We start from the raw sequence: 18,539 nt of genomic DNA, 5'->3' as shown, positions 1-18,539 counted from the left end.
AACTTCTTACACCAGCATACCTAGGGAAATGTAATATACAAATCTATTGCTCATCTTCACAATGCACCCTTACTTTGCCATCACAATTTCCACACAACAGAATCATTTACAACGTAACTTAACTTCCATAGTAAAACAATCTCTTCTGAGTTTGAGAAATAACAGCATATGGAAAATTTAGTTGTGGCAGCTACAGCAAGACATTATGGCGAGAGATTGAAACAACAGATCCGGTCATATCTATGGTCAGTGTCGTATCCCAGGAGGCTTGCAGAGAACGTCATACCCACTGTCCATACCCAGAAACCTGGGAATTATCTCTCATCATGCTGCGGATGAATTCTGTGGATAGAATCAAGCACTGACCCCGGATTAACCTTAGCCTTTTCACATGTTGGTTGGGGTTTGCTTGAAAGCTCTGGATTGGTTGTCTGGGGGTGAAATGTTCTGAGGCACAGCCATCACTTCATATACAACATCAACTTAATGTGTTCTAGTTCAATTGGCTGCTTTGAATGGGAATAATAAATTAAGACTTAAATGCACTTGTCATTATTCTGTTAAACAAAACCCTGGGAAAGTATTTAGTTGAATGTATAAAACATTTCATCATCAGCCAGTAAGGGTCATCAGCACGTGTTTTTGGCACTCCCAATCATTTTGCCTTGAGTTTGTTTTTAATTCAGAGGATTTAAAGATTATATAAAGTTACAATCATATGATAGAAAAAAAATTATAAGGTAAAGTATATCCAAAATCCCCATTGTAAGTGCCAAAAGTTAGAATAGAGGTGAGACAAGCAGGAAACAAACTTGAAGTGAAAACTCTATTATTCTCTAAACATTCTAAAACATTCCAGACTGAATGGAAAAAAACAAATGTCTACAATTCATCAGGCTCGGGAGAATCCACTGCCATTTAACCTGGCAGCACAGAGCTTATTTTACAATAATAACAGCATTACATGAGGCATTTACAGTAATCAAGGAATGTAATATTTTTTCTTGTTTCACTTCTTTTCTGTGCTCTTCATATTTATAGCAAGCATTTGTTACAGAAAGGTTTCACAGCTCCTACACTACATGTGTCTTTGTGACAATATCGCCCCCTGTCATTGGTCAGCAGTACTGCAAGCCTGTGTCAATCCAGGGACTTTTCAAGGAAGACATCATCATCATCACTGACACCACTGACTCTGCTGCTGCCACTTGCGTTCTCGAGATCATCATCCTCCTCCCCACCTGACAGGCCCTGGTTGACCCTGGACAACAGCAGGGACAAGTTGATGGCTGGCGCCTCTTCCTCATCCTCATCCTCGTCCCCCTTGGGATACAAGCGTCGTGCTTTCGCCACAAAGTCTTCTGCCACGTCCAAGTAGAGCAGACGATCCTGGACAAGGGCAGGGAGAGCCAAGGGGGGATGGGGGCAGGTGGAGGAGGTAGAAGTCAGGTGGAAGTGGAAAGGAGAGAGAGCAGATTTGCAGCACAGGGAGAAGTGAATGACTCTCCTTCTTTCAGCCTTCTCTGATCTCTTTACCCCAAACTAAGTTTCATAAGATGTGGAGATGTGTACAGTATGTCATCTATACTGTCATCTATCCCTCCAGACCATCTTCTCTCCCTTTCTTTCTCCCACCCCTCCCTCCTCTGCATTTATTATATCTATTGACTTTTCCACTAGTCAGTATACTTGAAACATCATCTACCCCTCCTGACCATCTTCTCCCTCTCATTCTCCCACCCCTCCCTCCTTTTTCATTTATTATATCAATTAACTTTTTAAGTCTGTTTCACTCCATATGCTGTAACATTACATTCCTCATTTTCATAACAAATGCCCATGTCTAGATTCGCAGCACTAAATTCTGTAACCCTTTAAAATATGAGCATCTTGAGGTGCAGAGCCTTGTTCAGGGGCGGGACTCGGCTGAACGCCGTGCACGGCGTCGCTCACCAGGATGAAGAGGTATCTCTCGGGTGGAGGCTCCCTGCTGTTGAAGATGGAGGTCTCGGAGTGCAGCGTGTGCAGTAGGCGCCGGGCGGTGGGCGCGTTGCGCATGCGGTCGTAGGATGCGCTGGCCGACACGGTCAGCAGGGACTCCGCCTCCGCCGTGAAGCCTGGGGAGGGGGGGGAGAGTTGTCCTGTTGGGATGCTCTCTCGCTGACGCAAGGCATGACGTCCACCACCACAGATCACCTCCATGAGTACACGGCTCTTATTATCGTGTTTTGTATTTTGGAAAATTTAAATGGACGTAAAACTCTTGTCACTCTGTAAAAGTATCTCCCCTCTCTTTCCTCCTGTCTTTCTGAACATCTTTCCACTGACAGACAAGCCCCCACAAGGCTGTTAATGCAGGTTCAATCAAGCTAACTGCACCACTGATGACCGATCTGAATCAAAATGCTGATGTGCAAACAGTTGTATCGAAGGTCAACCAATCACGTCACTCAAATGGCAATATATAGGTTGCTACCTCTTCCTTCTTCTCTCCCTCCCTTACTCCCAGTTACACTCTCGCTCCGTCTCTCACCTAAGTTCTCCAGGATCATCTTCCACCTCTCCCTCACACCACGACGCACTTCTCGCATTGCATGGATATCCACACTGAGGCGCCGGTACCCCTGTAGACACACAGATACAATAGGGAATAAAATACATAGTACATATACTATACATAAATAAATAGTATGCAAATATACCACTGGGCTAAATCAGAGACTGCTCTCTGGTAGTAAAGATTCTCAGCTCTAATGTGGTACTACATTAATCTTGACCTAGACCAAAGCTTGACTTTGTTAAATTAACTTACAGCACCATCTTATGGCCTTTAATGGTATAGCAGTTTGTCCAACCTTGTTGATGGGAAAGCTGCAAACAACTCCATTTTGACATCCATTTTTGCCATCCTTCTCCCCTTTTGTTTTTATGTCTTTACATGACTCTCTCTGATGCATTTCTCTGACCTGTGACCCCCTGCGGGTCTTGGCCCTGGTCTGCAGGAGGTTGTAGAGCGCGCGGTCATCGTCCCTCTCGGAGTGACTGGGGTCGCCTGGCTCACTCCAGAGGTTGGTCTCCTGGTCCCGCCTCTTCTTTGCCTCACTGGCAAAGTACTGCAGAGTCTCGCTGCTAATGTACGCACACACACACACACACACACACCATGATGGATGAGTAACACTACCAAAAGGCTGTGATTACCAATCTATTCACCAAAGTCTAATAATGTGAAAACGTACAAATGAGCATATTTGCATTCTAGTTTGAGTGAGTCAGGGCTGATGCTTGTTTAACTCTGGCATCAGAGTGTTAATGCAGTGCCGGTATTGGGGGTTTAGCATATCAAAGCTTCAGGGCTGGGTTCTGGGGTGCAGTTGTGCTGCCAGTACCTTAGCAAAGGCCTCTTCTCCTCTGGCTCATCATCATCACAGCAACAGCAGCAACAGAATTGAGCACAGAACCTTCTGAATGCTGCCCCCATAACTGATATAGAGGGACAGAGACAGAAAGAGAGAGAGAGATGGAGAAGAGAGAAGGAGAGTGGGAGAGTAAGAGATGTAAAATAACTGAGGAACGAGTGCAAAGAGGGGACGGAAGAAACAAATGGAGAGTGAGAAATTTCAATAGGTGAAAAGTTCAGTGGAGACAGTGTGACAGACCACGTACCTCTCTTACTGACCTGCAGTTCTGAGACTGAAAACCCCAGCACACATCCAGCAGCTCTCCACTCTGCTTACAGTTACACCACGAGGTACTGTAGGCAGCTGAAAAACAGATCCACTGGTGCTACCCCTCCACCAGAGGCACGAAGAGGTGTGACAGTTTCAAAGACGACAGCTCAAAAAGATTCGTCAGGTCTGGGTCAGCTAATTCCAACACTCAAGCTGGACAGACAGGAGAGGAGAGATGCTACCGGCTTGGAATGGTTTCAATCCACTACCCCGAGAAGTTACTGGCTGACAATCCACACTAGAGATGCACTGATCCAGCAAGGAGATGTCACCAAGATGCATCTACCCAGCCTACTGATCTGCAAAAAACGCAAAGTCTTGAAAGCTAGTCCTGTCAAATCACGGGTGTTTTAGTAAATGGAGCCTCCTGGGCGAGGTCAAAAATGACAGATCCCTCAAGAGTAGAACGGGACCCACTCCGACCCAAATACTTGTAATTCCCTGTTTTTGTACTGCTCCATTCTGAGGCTAGACTGGAGAGGAAAACAGCAGAGAACAGTGGTCAGGAGAGTATGCATTTAGTAGAATTTAATCCAGACAGTCTGTGATGAATAAAATAAAAGCCTAGTTTGATCCAGAATTACAGGTTGCAAGCTGTGGAGACTCAATCAGTCCAACAGCAGGTCCAGGTCTGTCAGGTTGCCGTTCCCTCCGGGCCAGGTCCACGTACAGAGAACTGCCCCAAACCCTGCCACCTTTGCCCGTCTGCAGCAGGAGGTTTTGTGACCCTGTGGTCCCACAGTCTTGTCTCTGCCCACTGCCAGAGATAGAGAGGATACAGGCAATCTGCTGAGCCACAGAAGGAGATAAAAGAGGAGAGTATCTCCCCTCTATCTCTCATCTCTCACACAAACACACACATACACCCAGGCCACTGCAAGTCACAGTGCAGTCATGTGGACTGCACTATCCATTGGCCCCTGCAGCCATAGAAAGTCGGTGTATCTATTTTCAGGATTTTTTTTTTTTTTTTTAGTAAAACACCAAGCTGCCTAAAACAACAGCCTTTGAAAAACATGGGGACCATGCAGTAACAAATAGCTTGAATACTAGGCTGGTTTAAGAGGTTAGAGAGAAACAACTAAACAGGACTGGCTGAAAAAGACTCATATCTAATGTCACTTGAATCCATTTTAAAACAGACACATTCTGTTTAATACCACCCTGGGTCTTTTAGCCTACATAATACATTAAAAATAGAATTCTGAGAAATGAGGGAAAAGGGGAAGGATTTCAGTATCACAACGGTTTCATTTGTACGCAGACACACCTGGGGTACTGTCTGTTAGTTTAGAGAAAAGCCCTTGCACCTCTTCCCATCCGAAATGCATTGAGCTGATGAGAAAAGGACACAAGAAGAAAAGGAGTTACAGAACGCAGTTCAACAGGTTAGATAAGTCAGTTCAGCTAAACATCGTCACTTTATGACGTTTCACAGGAACTGACGTATATTTTAGCCCTCAATGTACAGAAAGTGATATGTGTGTTGCAGCTTACATCACAGATCTTTGAAAAACTCTTCCACATGCATTCTGCAGCAACAGAGGAGACCAGAGAAATATCTTGCTTTGTTAATATTTTGGAACAATAACAGCTCCCACTTCTAATGAATGTAAAAAAAGCTAACAATTCTCCAAAGAGTCTACTTCCTCTGTACGGGCCAAGTTCTCCCTACTCACTCCTTCCTTTGCCTTTGGAAACGCCTGGGTCACTCTCTCCAGTTGGAAAAGGTCTCCAGATCTCCATACCACCCGCCCAGAGGATCTTCTGTAAACAATCTCTTCAGTAGCGAAGATGGACTGTCTCCAGGCAGACCCTTGAACAGTCTTTTTCACACAGTGCTCAAGGTCAGGAAGAGCTGAACTAGAGGATGTGGCCATCTTGGATTGGCAGATATTACCCTCTGCTCTAACTCCAAATGAAATACAGATCATTGAGCATGGTCTAACCAGCAACAGCGAAGCGCTGTTGATATTAGGGTGAGTGGCTCTCAGTGAAACTTCGTCCATGTGAAAAATACAGTGCTGTTTTTACAATACAAGAACTTTTTAGGGAGGTGCAAAATGTACTCCTTTGACTGAAATACATTTAGGGATAAAAACATAGCTGACCTGACCAGGACTTCATTCATGACTTTAATGTTGCATGTTGTCTGCAGAAATGCAAACAGAAGCATACAAACAACATTGCACAAACATATCTAAATATAATATTTGTAAGACAAACAAAATCACTTTGAAGTTATTCTTATTTTGCTATGGTTTACAGTTAGGAACAAGGGTGTCTTTGAGACGGTGCTCCATCTCATTGCTGCATGTGAATGGCGTCACGAGGGGACGTGTGCTATTTTTTTTTTTTTGGACACATTGGTCTGTGCTGTTCCCAGTCCCGCTGGAGGGGCTGGATGGGGCCATGAAACACAGGTGACATTAAAAAGCACTGATCTTTCTAACTAGACATGAAACTAAATCCTAATTCCTTGAACCCTCTTTCACTTCCTGTACGTTCCACTCAGGAGGCTCATGTGACTATTCACACAAAAGTGCTCGATACACGACACTTCAGAATGTACATGTGACAAATGGTCTCACATTGACAGCTGAGACCTTTGAGAAGCGTAAACAAAACAACATGTGAGAAGGAAACATTTCTGAGGGACTACCAGAGTGCTGACAAAATAATGCTGATGTCATTTCCAATTGAGCAACCGAGACTGATTTGTAGATAACAGCATTATTGACAAACTCAGTCTCTTGCAGGCCAGTGCCAAAAGAGGAAATCCACAGTAACTGCAGACAAAGGAAGACTGATGTAGCTGTAAATCATTACAAACATTTCAATAGACAGCAGGGGAAATATTTCGGCATCTAAAGGCTTTAAACAGGTGGCACTGAACAATTTAGACAAAACAATTTCACAACTCCAGCTGGTAGGGCTGGAACTCTGAGGTTTTCACACCAGGTCAAATTTTAACTCATCAACAGTACAAGGCACATTTAACAACTAGACAACAAAAATATGAATGATCAAAAATAAACACAAACTCAAAAACACCACTCTGGTCCCACTGTGTTCATTTAATCAGAGATGAGCAGCAGTGCTGCCACTGAGCCACTCTTTCCTAAGTGGCATATCAATCTGTGGGTCTACGCTCTGGATATAATCTACAGTCATGTAAAGCAAGCACTTATGAGAAATACATATTTAATACTTTTTATTACAAATCTCTGTCTGTTTTATCCCTTTTATAACAAAGGGGATGCCGGATGGACTGAATTGAAATAAATGAAAAGACCTCAGTCAAAATTATGTTCTCAATACACGGGGAATTATGTGCATTATTTTAAAGTTTTATTTTACATTTCAAAATCTCAATCATTGAAAAATACAGACACAAAAACAAAATTAAATACTTCCATTTCTGTGAAACAAACACTTGATAAAAACTGAACTGAAAATATGAAAAATATAAAACAAGATATGATTTCCTGATTCAAGTTCAAGGTGTATAATGCGTTAAAGATTCTCAAAGGGAATAGGGTTTTGTTATGGGTTAAGTTCCACTCCAGTGAAAGTATTCTGAGACTCTGGGAGGCATTATAACTCCAGGACAAAAACTTACTGCTGTAGAGAAGAGTTTGTCATTCTGGGAAAAAAAAAGTATTCAGAAAGGCCTGAATCCCTATAAACGAGACTTTAAAGGAGACCTTACAGTATCACAACAGGTAAATACATACACATGTGCCTTTACCCTGAGGTCAGCTGTATTTCTTGTTAAAATAAATGACACATCAGTGTTAAGGAAGATTTATTCCAAGGTTTTTCTTTTGGGCATCTTCCTACCATGATGTTATCTAAAAATCTCATTGGAGCTGCCCTAACTTGTTGGTCTGTCAGCAGTGTGCATGGTTTACTTTCTGTATTCTTGTATTTAAGTTCAGTTATGCAAAGTCCTTCAAGTAATGGAATCAGGACCAATACTCAACATATTTGAAGCCAGTTAACAACAGTTTGCAGTCTGTTGCTGGTTGTGCCCATATCCATTTATCAAAATTCAAACAAATCATTTTTAAAGATGACATCTCACATTTTGGAATTAAGTCACTGTTAAGAATAAGTCGGAGGCAATGTACAGCATGTAAGTAAAGAGAGTAAAATACGAAAGAAAGTAAAATTTTGTCCAGGGGACCTATAACTGGAAAGAGGAATACAGACTTCAGTTCTGGCCACCTTCTTCCTGAGAGGCTTCAGGTGTGGGACAGGAAGACAGACACTGAAATACCTTCCTCTCAACTATCATTGTGAAAGTTCAGATTATGAGATGCTTCCTGTGTTCGAACTGCTCAACTGCTGCGCTGATGATACGAGGACATAACTGCAAACGCGCCAGTCCACACTTATATACCGCCGGTGTGTGATCAAGGCAAACACACACAATGCCACATAAACAGTCACGTTAAGACAGCATGAGAATCAGGAAGCAGGCCCTGACTGATCATTCCATCACTGAAGGCACAAACAATTAAGCAAATGGATGCAGGTCCAATGAGTTCTCTTCTAGCAAAAGTCAAAAATCCCATGCATCGCAGTGTAGTTTATCTCGATCCATCACTATTAAGGTCAACTCCAGTGAGGTTTACAGATCATTTCCATGCCTTGCCCACTATTACACGATGTTTCAGTGATGGGATATTAATACTCCACCCACCAGTGCCAGGGACAGAAATGAACAAAACATGGATCCCTCAGATCAATGATACACAAATGCTCTTCTCCCTCTTTCTGAGTGGGGCTCAGTGAGAGTTCATTTGGCTTAACGATCCCAACCACAATGTTGGAGTAAAGTTAATGGCTCAATGCTCCACTGGTTGCACTGCCACCTCCCAGCCAGGGGTGGTGCTGTATGCTGAGTTAATGCTGTGTTTTAATACACAGTAGAGTGCAAGCTGCTAATCCGCTGGCGCAAGTGGACCATGAATTCAAACATGGTGGCAGCTAGGCTTTGGTGGATTAGGTAACGGGGGAGTCGGCCCTAAGAGAGAGGGAGCAATAGGGAAAAAAAACAGGTTTGGTTATATTAAGGCAAATATAGAGTAACTGCACGATGCCACCAACACGTAACACAGCCAGTGCTTGAGCAGACAGCAGATACAGAGGATACATGGATACAGAGGCAAAAATCACACAGCTCTCTCTCTCACACACACACACACACACACACACACACACACACACGCACGCACATCGACAGCTCTCACCTTGAGGTCTGTGTTGAGGACCCAGATGAAAGTACACACAGTTGGATTACTGCTGGACTTGAGGACCACAAATCCCCCCGGCCCATTCTCACCCCTGGGAGGAGGAAGATTATGGAAAAAACAAACTCAGACAAGCAGATCAATACCAACATGCAATGTTGTTATTTATAACATGCCAATTTCGACCGTGTGGTACTCGACAGTGATGTAGACAGTGTATCAGAGCTTGGAGAGGAGAGGAGAACGGGTCTGTAGCACAGAGGTGGCACTGGAGTCATGGTGAGAGAGGGACAGGCTGACCTGACGAAGCGGCTCTGGGGCGGCTTGGCCTCGTGACTGGTGGCCATCCCCGCTGAGACGTAGCGGTCCCGTCTGCTCTCCACACGCCGCACATTGACAAAGTCCCTGAGGAGGACAACTATCCATTTGTGGAGGGCTTCAGCAGCTGAAGCTCATTTTCTGTAAACACGCTCACTGATGATGACAGCTGAGGAATTTCCACTGGAGGCATTTGCATGTTCGCATGGAATGTACATTTTCACAAATCACAGACCAAAAGCTTCATGGTATTGAACAGAGTACTGGCTGATTATTGACTGTTTTTAGCTGGAAATGCATGGCTAGAACGACCTCATTGTCCTATGAATGCTGTCTTATGATGTGGCATTACCTGGGGGAAACAACTCCCCCTGCTGCTCCAGCGGAGACATCATAAGACACCATTGTGTTGTCATCCACACGCTGCAGGATCTAGGAGAGATGCAGGGAGAGACACCGAGCTGGATGTAACACACACAAGATTATGATGTCCTGCATGCAGACCGTTCATTACATGCTGCAATACCTTTCACAACTTGCAATACCTCATGCTGAAAACATACCCATAATTCAGGTATGACATGTACTGATACATATTTTCAAATGAATTTAGTCTGGCCATAGTCCGGGCCTGGCTTGCTCTATATTCCACTGTAGAAGGGTTGCTTTTGATCATTGTTCTTCAGAGGTCTCCACAGGCATCAGACTGGACCCTATAAACTTATGAGTTTTATCTACCACAACTCACTGGCTTCAGCCTAGATCTTATAACATTCCAAACCCTAATGACTGCTCCCTGCTAGCTAAAGACTGGATCCCTTGAGCTTCTAACACAAATGCATGGGTTCCACCCTGCTGGGAGCTCTGTGGTGAGGACGAGGAGGAGAATAAATGTCACCTGGCAGGCAGAGACCGTCTTGTTCCACTGAACCATCTTCTCTGGCTGCAGAATGACCTCCTGGTACACCAGCTCCGCTGGGCACTGCATAAAGGCCTGGGGAGCACACACAGGCACAGAGATCTCTCTGAACTCTATTCAGTACACTCTTCAGGAAATCCTTTAGAGAGACAGAGCGGAAGGAGAGCATTCTGTCTGGTTCCTGCCCCAAAAGGGGAAAAGTCTGGAGAGTAGAGAGCAATAAATACAAGGTAAAGGCCAGAAAATGGAGAGAGATGGGCACAGTATAGGCTGGAATATGGAGAGTCATAAGTGTGGTAAAGGCTGAAATATGGAGAGAGGTGGGCGTGGCAAAGGGTGGAATATGGAGAGCGATGGGCGTGGTACAGGCAGGAATATAGAGAGTGATGGGCACACCTTAAGAATGAAGGTCTTGCCATAAAAGGGGATCTCCATAGTGTAAACGGCATCACCAAGTTCCTGAGAACAACAGAAAATCCCCATTACAAAGATAGCATAAATGTACAGATTCTAAGGTTAAACACACATACATATTTATAGCAGCTGCTTACGGCATGAAACACACAGATTCTCACTACGTGCAATCACACAAACTGCACACAAAAAAGAGCAAACATTAACTAAATACACTAAACACTTTCTAAACTATCACCATACCAATTTAATGTGCAAAAATAATTTTGTAACCACACACAACCCCAACAAATGGACACACACACACACACACACACACACACACGCAGTCTTGCATTGGCTCACATTGTTCTTCTCCAACCTCCAGTTTTCCTCCTGGGAGAGGATCTGATCCACGACTGCCATGGCCTCCCGGCCCTGCCGCACAAACTCCTTCTCCTGAGGAAGAGGGGAAAGCCAGTGAGCCTCACGACCATCAGCCTGCTCAGTCAGGCTCAGTCATTGCAGCAGGAGTGTACACTACAACCCTGGTGCCACATGTAAAAAGCTGTTGTAAAAAGCTGGGTCCCTATCTTGAGGTCTACTGTTAACAGGGCCATGAAAGATACCCACAGTGCCTTGATGACAGAGACGCGCCTTACCTGTGCAGTGACTACCCTGCGGCCTAGCCCCTCCTCATCCAACTCCTCCTCAGACCCTGAAACACAAACACAGCGCCACTCATATCACCTATGAAAAGGGCTCAAATGTCATGGTAATTGCCCCTCTTCATGGGTATTAAGCACATCAGACTGTGTGTGTATGTGTGAATTCTGCTCCATGAATGAGCATGTGTGTGTGTGTGTGTGTGTGTGTGTGTGTGTGTGTGCGCAGGCGTGCGCAGTGTGTGAGCAGCACCTGCCAGGGACTCTGGTGGGGAGTAGAACTGTCCGTCAGACACGGCGCGAGGATACAGCATGGGGCCACGCTCACATGCTGCATGAAGGGATGCCAGGTACGCTGGGAGAGATACAGGGGGCATACATTAGCTGGGCTATCTAATAAGTTCTGTCATTCCTTCCCAATACCCATTTCTCTCTTTCACTCTTTTACTCATTCACCCCTGTCATCCCTTTCACTTTCACCTGTCATTCTTTTTTCTGTTATCCTTCTCTCTCTCTCACTCACCCGTCATTCCTCTCTCTCTCACCCCTATCATCCTTCTCACTCACCCCTTCATTGACCTCATCATCCTTCTCTCTCTCTCTCTCTCTCTCTCTCATTCACTCAGTCATTCTCTCACCTCTGTCATCCTGGGCTTCCTGAGTGAACACCTTGAAGTCCAAGAACCAGGTCTCCAGCCATGCCACCACAAAGGAGGCGATGGGAATCACGTAGCCAAAGACATTCTGGGATAGCAGCTATGGCACAAAAACCATCAGGGTGAGCTGGAAGACTGGTGCATGGGAGTGTAGCTGCATTTGAGTGTGAATGTGCGAGCAGAAAAACATGCAGAATCAGATCAGCTATTTGTAACATGGCGGCTCCTCTCTGTCCCGAATTATTAAGCCATTTGTGTTTATTGTATATCTGAAAATTCTTGTTCTTGTCTCTCAGTGTCACTGTGTTACATCTAACTGTTGTATTGTTACCGTGGGCCTGAGAGAAACGCAATTTCAATCCTCTTTATGTCCTGTGCATATTGGAGAACTGACAATAAAGTTGACTTTGACTTTGAACATAAGGGTGAATGTAAGGGCAGACACTACCAGTGTGGCCACTTTTTTCATTACTTCGTTCTTTTTTTCCCCCCAAGACAAACCAACATGAGATTTTTTACAACGTGCAGAGGTTTTACAGGAAAGTGAAACCTATGATTCACTCTCAATCACCATCTGCATTTAGCAACTTGTATTAAGTTATTTTATCGGCAATATAATACACGCTCTTTCATGATGCAGTAAAGGAGAAGTGGGAAGATGAAGTGATGGAGAACTTTTATACAGTATACAAAAATAGCGACACAAAGACAGCATACGCCAGTCAAAAGCTCACTCACATTGGAGTGGATGACTTTCGCGATGAGGAAGGCGCAGGTCACCAGCGTGGTGATCTGGGAACAAGGAAGAAAGAGAAGCGTGGTAACGTCAGCCCTATCCGTGGGGACAGGAGTGAGCCCGGCCATCACGGCCTCGCTGTCCACCTGTATGAAAACCCCTTGTCCCCTGTCTATCTGCCTCACCCCCCTGCTTCCCCTTGAGTGCCCTCCACGCCATGGCTGTCACATTGGTCATAACCCCGTCTGTCTATCTGTCAGCGTCCGTGCGCCTGTCCTTACCGCTATGACCCACCAGTGCCTCAGTCGCAGGGCAGCGTAGCCAATCTGCAGAGACACAAAACGGAACAGTGCCAGGAGCTGGGAGGGGGAGAGAGAGAGAGAGAGAGCGAGAGAGAGAGAGAGAGAGAGAGAGAGAGAGAGAGAGAGCGAGAGGGAGAGGGAGAGAGAGGGAGAGAGAGAGCGAGAGAAGGAGAGAGAGAGAGAGGGAGAGAGAGGGAGAGAGAGAGAGAGGGAGAGAGAGAGAGGGAGAGAGAGAGGGAGAGAACGAGAGAGAGAGAGAGAGAAAGAACGAGAGAGAGAGAGAGAGCGAGAGAGAGAGAGAGAGAGAGAGAGAGAGAGAGAGAAAGAGAGGGAGAGAGGGAGAGAAAGAACGAGAGAGAGAGAGCGAGAGAGAGAGGCAGAGGGAGAGCGAGAGAACGAGAGAGAGAGAGAGAGAGAGAGAGAGAGAGCATTCCACAAAAAAAAAAAAAAAATTTTAAATATTTTTGCCTACTTTGAACAATCCAAAATATAAGATAGTTTTGATTTGTTGAACACATTTCTGGTCACTGCATAATTCCATTTGTGTTATTTCACAGTTTTGATGTCTCCACCATTATTCTAAAATGTGAAAAACAGTAAAAAAAAAAAAAGAAAAAAAAAAAAGAAAAACCCTTCTATGAATAGATGTGTCCAAATTTTTGATGGTACCGTATATGAACACTTACACTGTGCTTAAAGTGGATATGAGTCAGTGTTAAGGTTGAAATGATGCAAATTCTACATTACAGCCCCATAAATCTATCAGTGACAGGCAATCTTGGTCATCTGGAGGCACAGCCATTTACGTTTAAAATTTAACTTCCAGATCACAACTTTCCTTCACATGGATGCTCTGGTCCTATGATTTCCTAATCAAAAATGACTTCAATAAATCACCTGTGACCTAAGGCACAACAAATATTACATATCATATTATATCAACACGTAGTATCCAATCGATGCTGCTCGATGCTGTGTCCAATGACAGATACATTTTTATGTATGCTTTTTCCACACAGGAGACTACTTCATTTTCTGCACTTCCTCTTTCTACTTGTGATGTTAATGATTTCAGCTCAAAGCTGTAAAACGCTGACATGCTGCCAAATCAAAATTTGCAGGAGCTACTCAAGGAAGTAACCTTTTGTGTTTATTTCTTCTCATTTTTTCTTAATCATGTCTTGCACAAACATGATCAGATGAACTCACAAAGATGTCAAAGAAGGAGGACTTGAAGTTGTAGTGCACCACCTCAGTCTTCAGGTTCTGCCAGATAGTGTTTGTGGTCTAGGGGAGAGACAACAAGGGCAGAAAACAATGGGAAGGTGTGAGCAGGCAGATGTGAAGGATATCGGCATCCACCTGCTGCAGTTCAAATCACGGCCCCTTTTACTACCCGGTGGACACAAGAGCTATTATTTGTTGATATAATTCTTCATCTACCTACGTGAATTTGGCAAGTGATTCCCAGGGAGAGCCAAGAGGAGATGTCTTCCATTAACATTTTATTGGAGCAGTCAGTTTACGATGACTTGGACACAGTCCTGTGTAATTTGTAGATTTATTCCAAATTATCAGACCACTGGAGTTATTACAGAAAGTTTCCCTGACAGACACAAATGAAACAAGCTGCTCAATCTATACCTTTCATGATTTAATGGACAGCATACTGGGCTTTCATCCAGTGCAGTCAGAGAGCAGCACACTTAGCAGCACGGCCTCCATGAGCAGCAGCTGACTGGCACAGCTGTCCAAATTGTGTGCGTTAACTTCAGTTCTAATGCATTCCCCTATCACCGTAGCCCAGTCTTCACACATCAAGTGCAGCTTTCACAAGAAACCAAACAGTTACAACCTGTACCGTACATCACATCTGCGTTTAACCTGCACCAAACTCCACACAACCTTCCTGTTCTCCTCTCTCTCTGTGAGAGGACTTCTCCGTCCAACACACCAAACGTACGTGTCATTTAGGGAGTGACGCAGGGAGGAAGGCAGCATGAGGAGGGGACGGAACACCCAGACACACACAGGGAGGGGAGAGGGAAGCATAAACACACACATTCAGAGAAGAATGTAAAAGACAGACAAAAAGATGGAAAAGAGCAGATAAGACACACAGACAGAGATAACGGACCGGGAAAGAGATTACATTGAGTTCGATGATCCACAGCAGGGAGATGAAGAGCAGGTCGAAGGTGACGAAGAGGCAAAAGGTCCGCCGGACGTCAGAGATGGCCTTACGCTCCCCGGGGGTACAGGGCAGGTAGCGAGGGGACGGGACGGCCGCCGATGCCTGCGATAAGGAGGCGTTCAGGGAGTTGACGGTCGGGAGGCTGCCCCCAAAGTCGTCGTGCTCCGCTCCGCCCGCCATCCTGCTGGGGACTCTCTACCTGTATGGGGCAAGGAGAAAAAGGAGCAGGAGAGAGTGACTAACACAGGCACGAGTAAGAGAGGGATGGGAGGAGCAGTGAGTACAGGAGGATGAGACACTAGAAGAGAAGCAGAATGCAGAGGGGGCATGGCACACCATAGACAGAAAATGGGTGTGAGACTAGACCAGGAGGAGCCAAGGAAAAGAGGAATTGGGGGATGCAAGAAGAGAGACAGAATGCTGCGCAACATGCTACGCAGTTACCCTGAGATCACATGCTACAGGATAATGGATGAATCGGGATCAAGGACCTTCGTACACACTTTGCCAGGCCACAAGCAAACAGGATAGGCGGACGAAATAACTGACTGAGTACTTAGAACTGTGTCCCAATAGATAAGACTACATTTGGAGGTCTGCCAATAACACACATTGCACACTTGCAGTGGATATTGTAGGTAGATAGCGACTAGCTACTTCCTCTACTGGCTAACGTGAGACGCTCACCCAAAACGTCATGCAGCTATCCTAAGACTCCATTCTATAAGTTAGACACTACTCAAATGTTGACTTGTGGATCCATGGTTTGAAAACGGAATAAGCAGATACTGTGCTAGCTGGCAGTATCATCGATATATCGCTGACATTGTCCAGCTTGCAACCATTAGATAATGACTATTAACTTACCAAAACCAGTCATCTACTTTTACAACCAAAACATTTAAAAACAAATTGGTGAAACCAACAAAGCAAGATCGTGCTCTTAAGTTTTCTTTCTAACAAACGTTTCTAGTTAGTTTACGTTGACTAAATCTAGTTAAGAAGCTGGTTGGCGTGAGCTAATTAAGATAGGAAACTAGCTGGTAATTAGCTTGTCCCACAGTGCCGCATCACATGGTCATCTATACCAAAGTTTACATATAACATAAACATATCTCCAATTTCATCCTCTTTCTTAATCTAAAATTAATTTAGCTAAGAGACGTACTATTCTGATAAAGTTAATCAGCTGACAAGACACAGGTCAGTGGCTCGCCACTCATCTCACTTTACCCCCTGTTACAGCATCACCTCAAATAAAACTGAACTGCCTTCCGGAATCTGACCCTTCCGACTCGGACCTGGTGTCTCAGTACTGACGTTAGCGATGCACTTTAATGCTTCAGTAAATAAATGGCTAAATAAAAGTCAGCGAGAGAGACAAATCTTTCATTTGTCTAGCAGATCAGGGCAGCAGATCCGGCTAATATAGCGAATTTCCTTGATATTTCAGCTCCATTAAGTAACTTTCCATTACCAAAATGCACACCAACTTTTCTTTTGACACAATTTAGCAAGCGACACTAACTTAGCAAGCAAACACGAAAGTAACAATAAAAACTTTTTACTGAAACCATACCTTCCCAGCTGGATCATCGAATCGAAATGTCAGCAACTATTTTGGCAGACTAAAACAGAAACTAAACCTAAGTCACAACCCTGCGGTATGATCGTTCCGTCGTGCATTGCGAATGTATGGCGACCTCACGTGGCAAGAATTAGGGGCAAAGGAATGGTTCCAAAATTAGATTTTGAGTTCCTTCCTCTGCGAAAACGCTGAAATGATATACAGTACAGCTATAGACAGTTGAAAGATTGTTAATGTATCCACGAAACAACGACAGGTGGCGCCCTAATATCACCATCCGTAGACCACTATGGTCAAACATTTCCGTATTTGCCTCACAACATTCGAGCAAAATTTGAACATACATAAATATGTTTACTCCTTGGCATATTGCTAAAACCAAACAGTTCAGCAAAATAATCTTCTTTAAAAGTGCCAAACTGATGGCATTTTTATTTATTCAAGACATCAAACCAGATAAAACAACATTACAGTTTCCCGTGATTTGTTATTTGTACCTGGGACAAATAACAGAAACAAAAACTGAATTTGAAAAGATTGTTTAAATTCTAGGTGGGAAACCATTATGCTATGGTTATCATGTAGAAATGAAAGCCAACATAGACATGTGATGATTAATGAGTCTACCATTGGTTTATTTTGGCTGTCCCCTACAGCTGTGAGCTATGACAGCGTTTCCCAAACCTCTCCTGGAGGACCCCTTGTCTTGCATGTTTTAGATCTCTCCCTGCTCCAACACAGCTGATTTAAATGATCAGTTTGCTATTAAGCAGCTTCGGGAGTTCATAACGAGTTGATCATTTGAATCAGCTGTGTTGGGAAACGCTGAGTTATGAAACCAATTTTTTGTAAAGTCTGAAGGACTGCCACTTTATCAACGAGTACCACGTGCAGCAGGCGTTTAGAAATTTAAACTGACCAGTTGTCCCAGTCGAATCAATTCATTTTCTGTCCTTTCCTCTATTTATCTGTGATATAAATATCTTTCACTTCAATCAATATATTAACCTTACTGTCAACAAAAGCCAACAAATGATTCTTTGTTAACAATAATACTGAAGAAAGACTTGACATCAACAGCAAAACACAACTTCCATACAGTTTCTCACACAGGCACACACGAACGCACACATGCACATACACACACACAAGGTGATAGATGTGACTTTGATAGATAGATAAACAGGAAACAGGTTCGTCTGGTGCAATGTATTTATTGCTCAGTTTGCATTTTCTACATCTTTACAGCTTCAGAAAACAGAGTAACAAAATAAAGTGAAACAAAGAGAGTGAAAAAGAGAATAAAAGTTGGATCCTGCTATGGCAGTACACTTCCAGAAGGGGCAAGGGCCAAGGAGGAGAGAGACAGAGAGAGTGAGGAGCTGTCCATACCGGTGTCAGTGTAGCAAAAGGCAGAGAAAAAACAAGGTTCTTATCTGTACTGCACTGCCAAACAGCAGGGCAAAGAACCAAGCGGAGATCAGCCTCCAGCATCATCAGACTCCAATTTTAAAAAAAGCTTTTTTGGCCTGCCTTACAGCAGTGACATTGCCAAAGCTTATGGTAAGGTGGTAAGGACAGTTTGATTTCCCCATATACGTATATACACATACACACACACATACACATGGTGGGTCAGATCTTGAGTCAGTTAGTGATGCCAATTACAGGTTGTTCACCATTTCAATCTTATTTTTTCCAGGAATCATTTTTTGCAAGCTATTGTACAAGGATCATTCTGGGATGCAATTTACAGAATTAATGTTCTTTTGGCTTATC

General features: G+C 44.0%; 2 protein-coding genes across 2 annotated transcripts; both read right to left on the bottom strand.

Moving 5' to 3' along the window:
* Positions 1–1,140: 1,140 nt before the first annotated feature.
* On the bottom strand, positions 1,141–3,481 carry mreg (melanoregulin). The gene is made up of 5 exons (XM_036552884.1): positions 3,390–3,481; positions 2,967–3,129; positions 2,534–2,624; positions 1,954–2,117; positions 1,141–1,389 (listed from the first exon to the last, which is right to left on the bottom strand). Exons 1-5 carry the CDS (start codon positions 3,479–3,481, stop codon positions 1,141–1,143), a joined length of 759 nt encoding a protein of 252 aa, XP_036408777.1.
* Positions 3,482–7,631: 4,150 nt separating this feature from the next.
* On the bottom strand, positions 7,632–15,365 carry LOC118794869 (stAR-related lipid transfer protein 3-like). The gene is made up of 14 exons (XM_036553158.1): positions 15,131–15,365; positions 14,188–14,265; positions 12,958–13,035; positions 12,679–12,732; positions 11,923–12,040; positions 11,538–11,639; positions 11,282–11,337; positions 10,986–11,078; positions 10,623–10,685; positions 10,206–10,301; positions 9,660–9,739; positions 9,290–9,394; positions 8,990–9,083; positions 7,632–8,763 (listed from the first exon to the last, which is right to left on the bottom strand). The coding sequence occupies exons 1-14, from the start codon at positions 15,350–15,352 to the stop codon at positions 8,656–8,658; spliced, it is 1,347 nt and encodes a 448-aa protein (XP_036409051.1). The 5' UTR covers positions 15,353–15,365; the 3' UTR covers positions 7,632–8,655.
* Between the last annotated feature and the right edge of the window lie 3,174 nt (positions 15,366–18,539).

Source organism: Megalops cyprinoides, chromosome 19 (assembly GCF_013368585.1).
Source record: "Megalops cyprinoides isolate fMegCyp1 chromosome 19, fMegCyp1.pri, whole genome shotgun sequence".
In the NCBI taxonomy this organism is placed as follows: Eukaryota; Metazoa; Chordata; class Actinopteri; order Elopiformes; family Megalopidae; genus Megalops; species Megalops cyprinoides.
Note: the sequence above shows the minus strand (reverse complement) of the source record. Positions and strands in the feature narration are given on the sequence as shown.

Bases quoted from the DNA above. Each gene is read 5' to 3' on its own strand.
- mreg (XM_036552884.1), bottom strand. From the start codon at position 3,481: ATGGGGGCAGCATTCAGAAGGTTCTGTGCTCAATTCTGTTGCTGCTGT. The intron at 2,625-2,966 runs GTCAGAGAAATG...GTGTGTCTACAG, and splicing joins AGACCCGCAGGGGGTCACAG to GGGTACCGGCGCCTCAGTGT. The intron at 2,118-2,533 runs GTGAGAGACGGA...CCCCCTCCCCAG, and splicing joins GATGATCCTGGAGAACTTAG to GCTTCACGGCGGAGGCGGAG.
- LOC118794869 (XM_036553158.1), bottom strand. From the start codon at position 15,352: ATGGCGGGCGGAGCGGAGCACGACGACTTTGGGGGCAGCCTCCCGACC. The intron at 12,733-12,957 runs GTAAGGACAGGC...CCTTGTTCCCAG, and splicing joins GGCACTGGTGGGTCATAGCG to ATCACCACGCTGGTGACCTG. The intron at 9,395-9,659 runs GTAATGCCACAT...TGTCCTCCTCAG, and splicing joins GGGGGAGTTGTTTCCCCCAG to GGACTTTGTCAATGTGCGGC.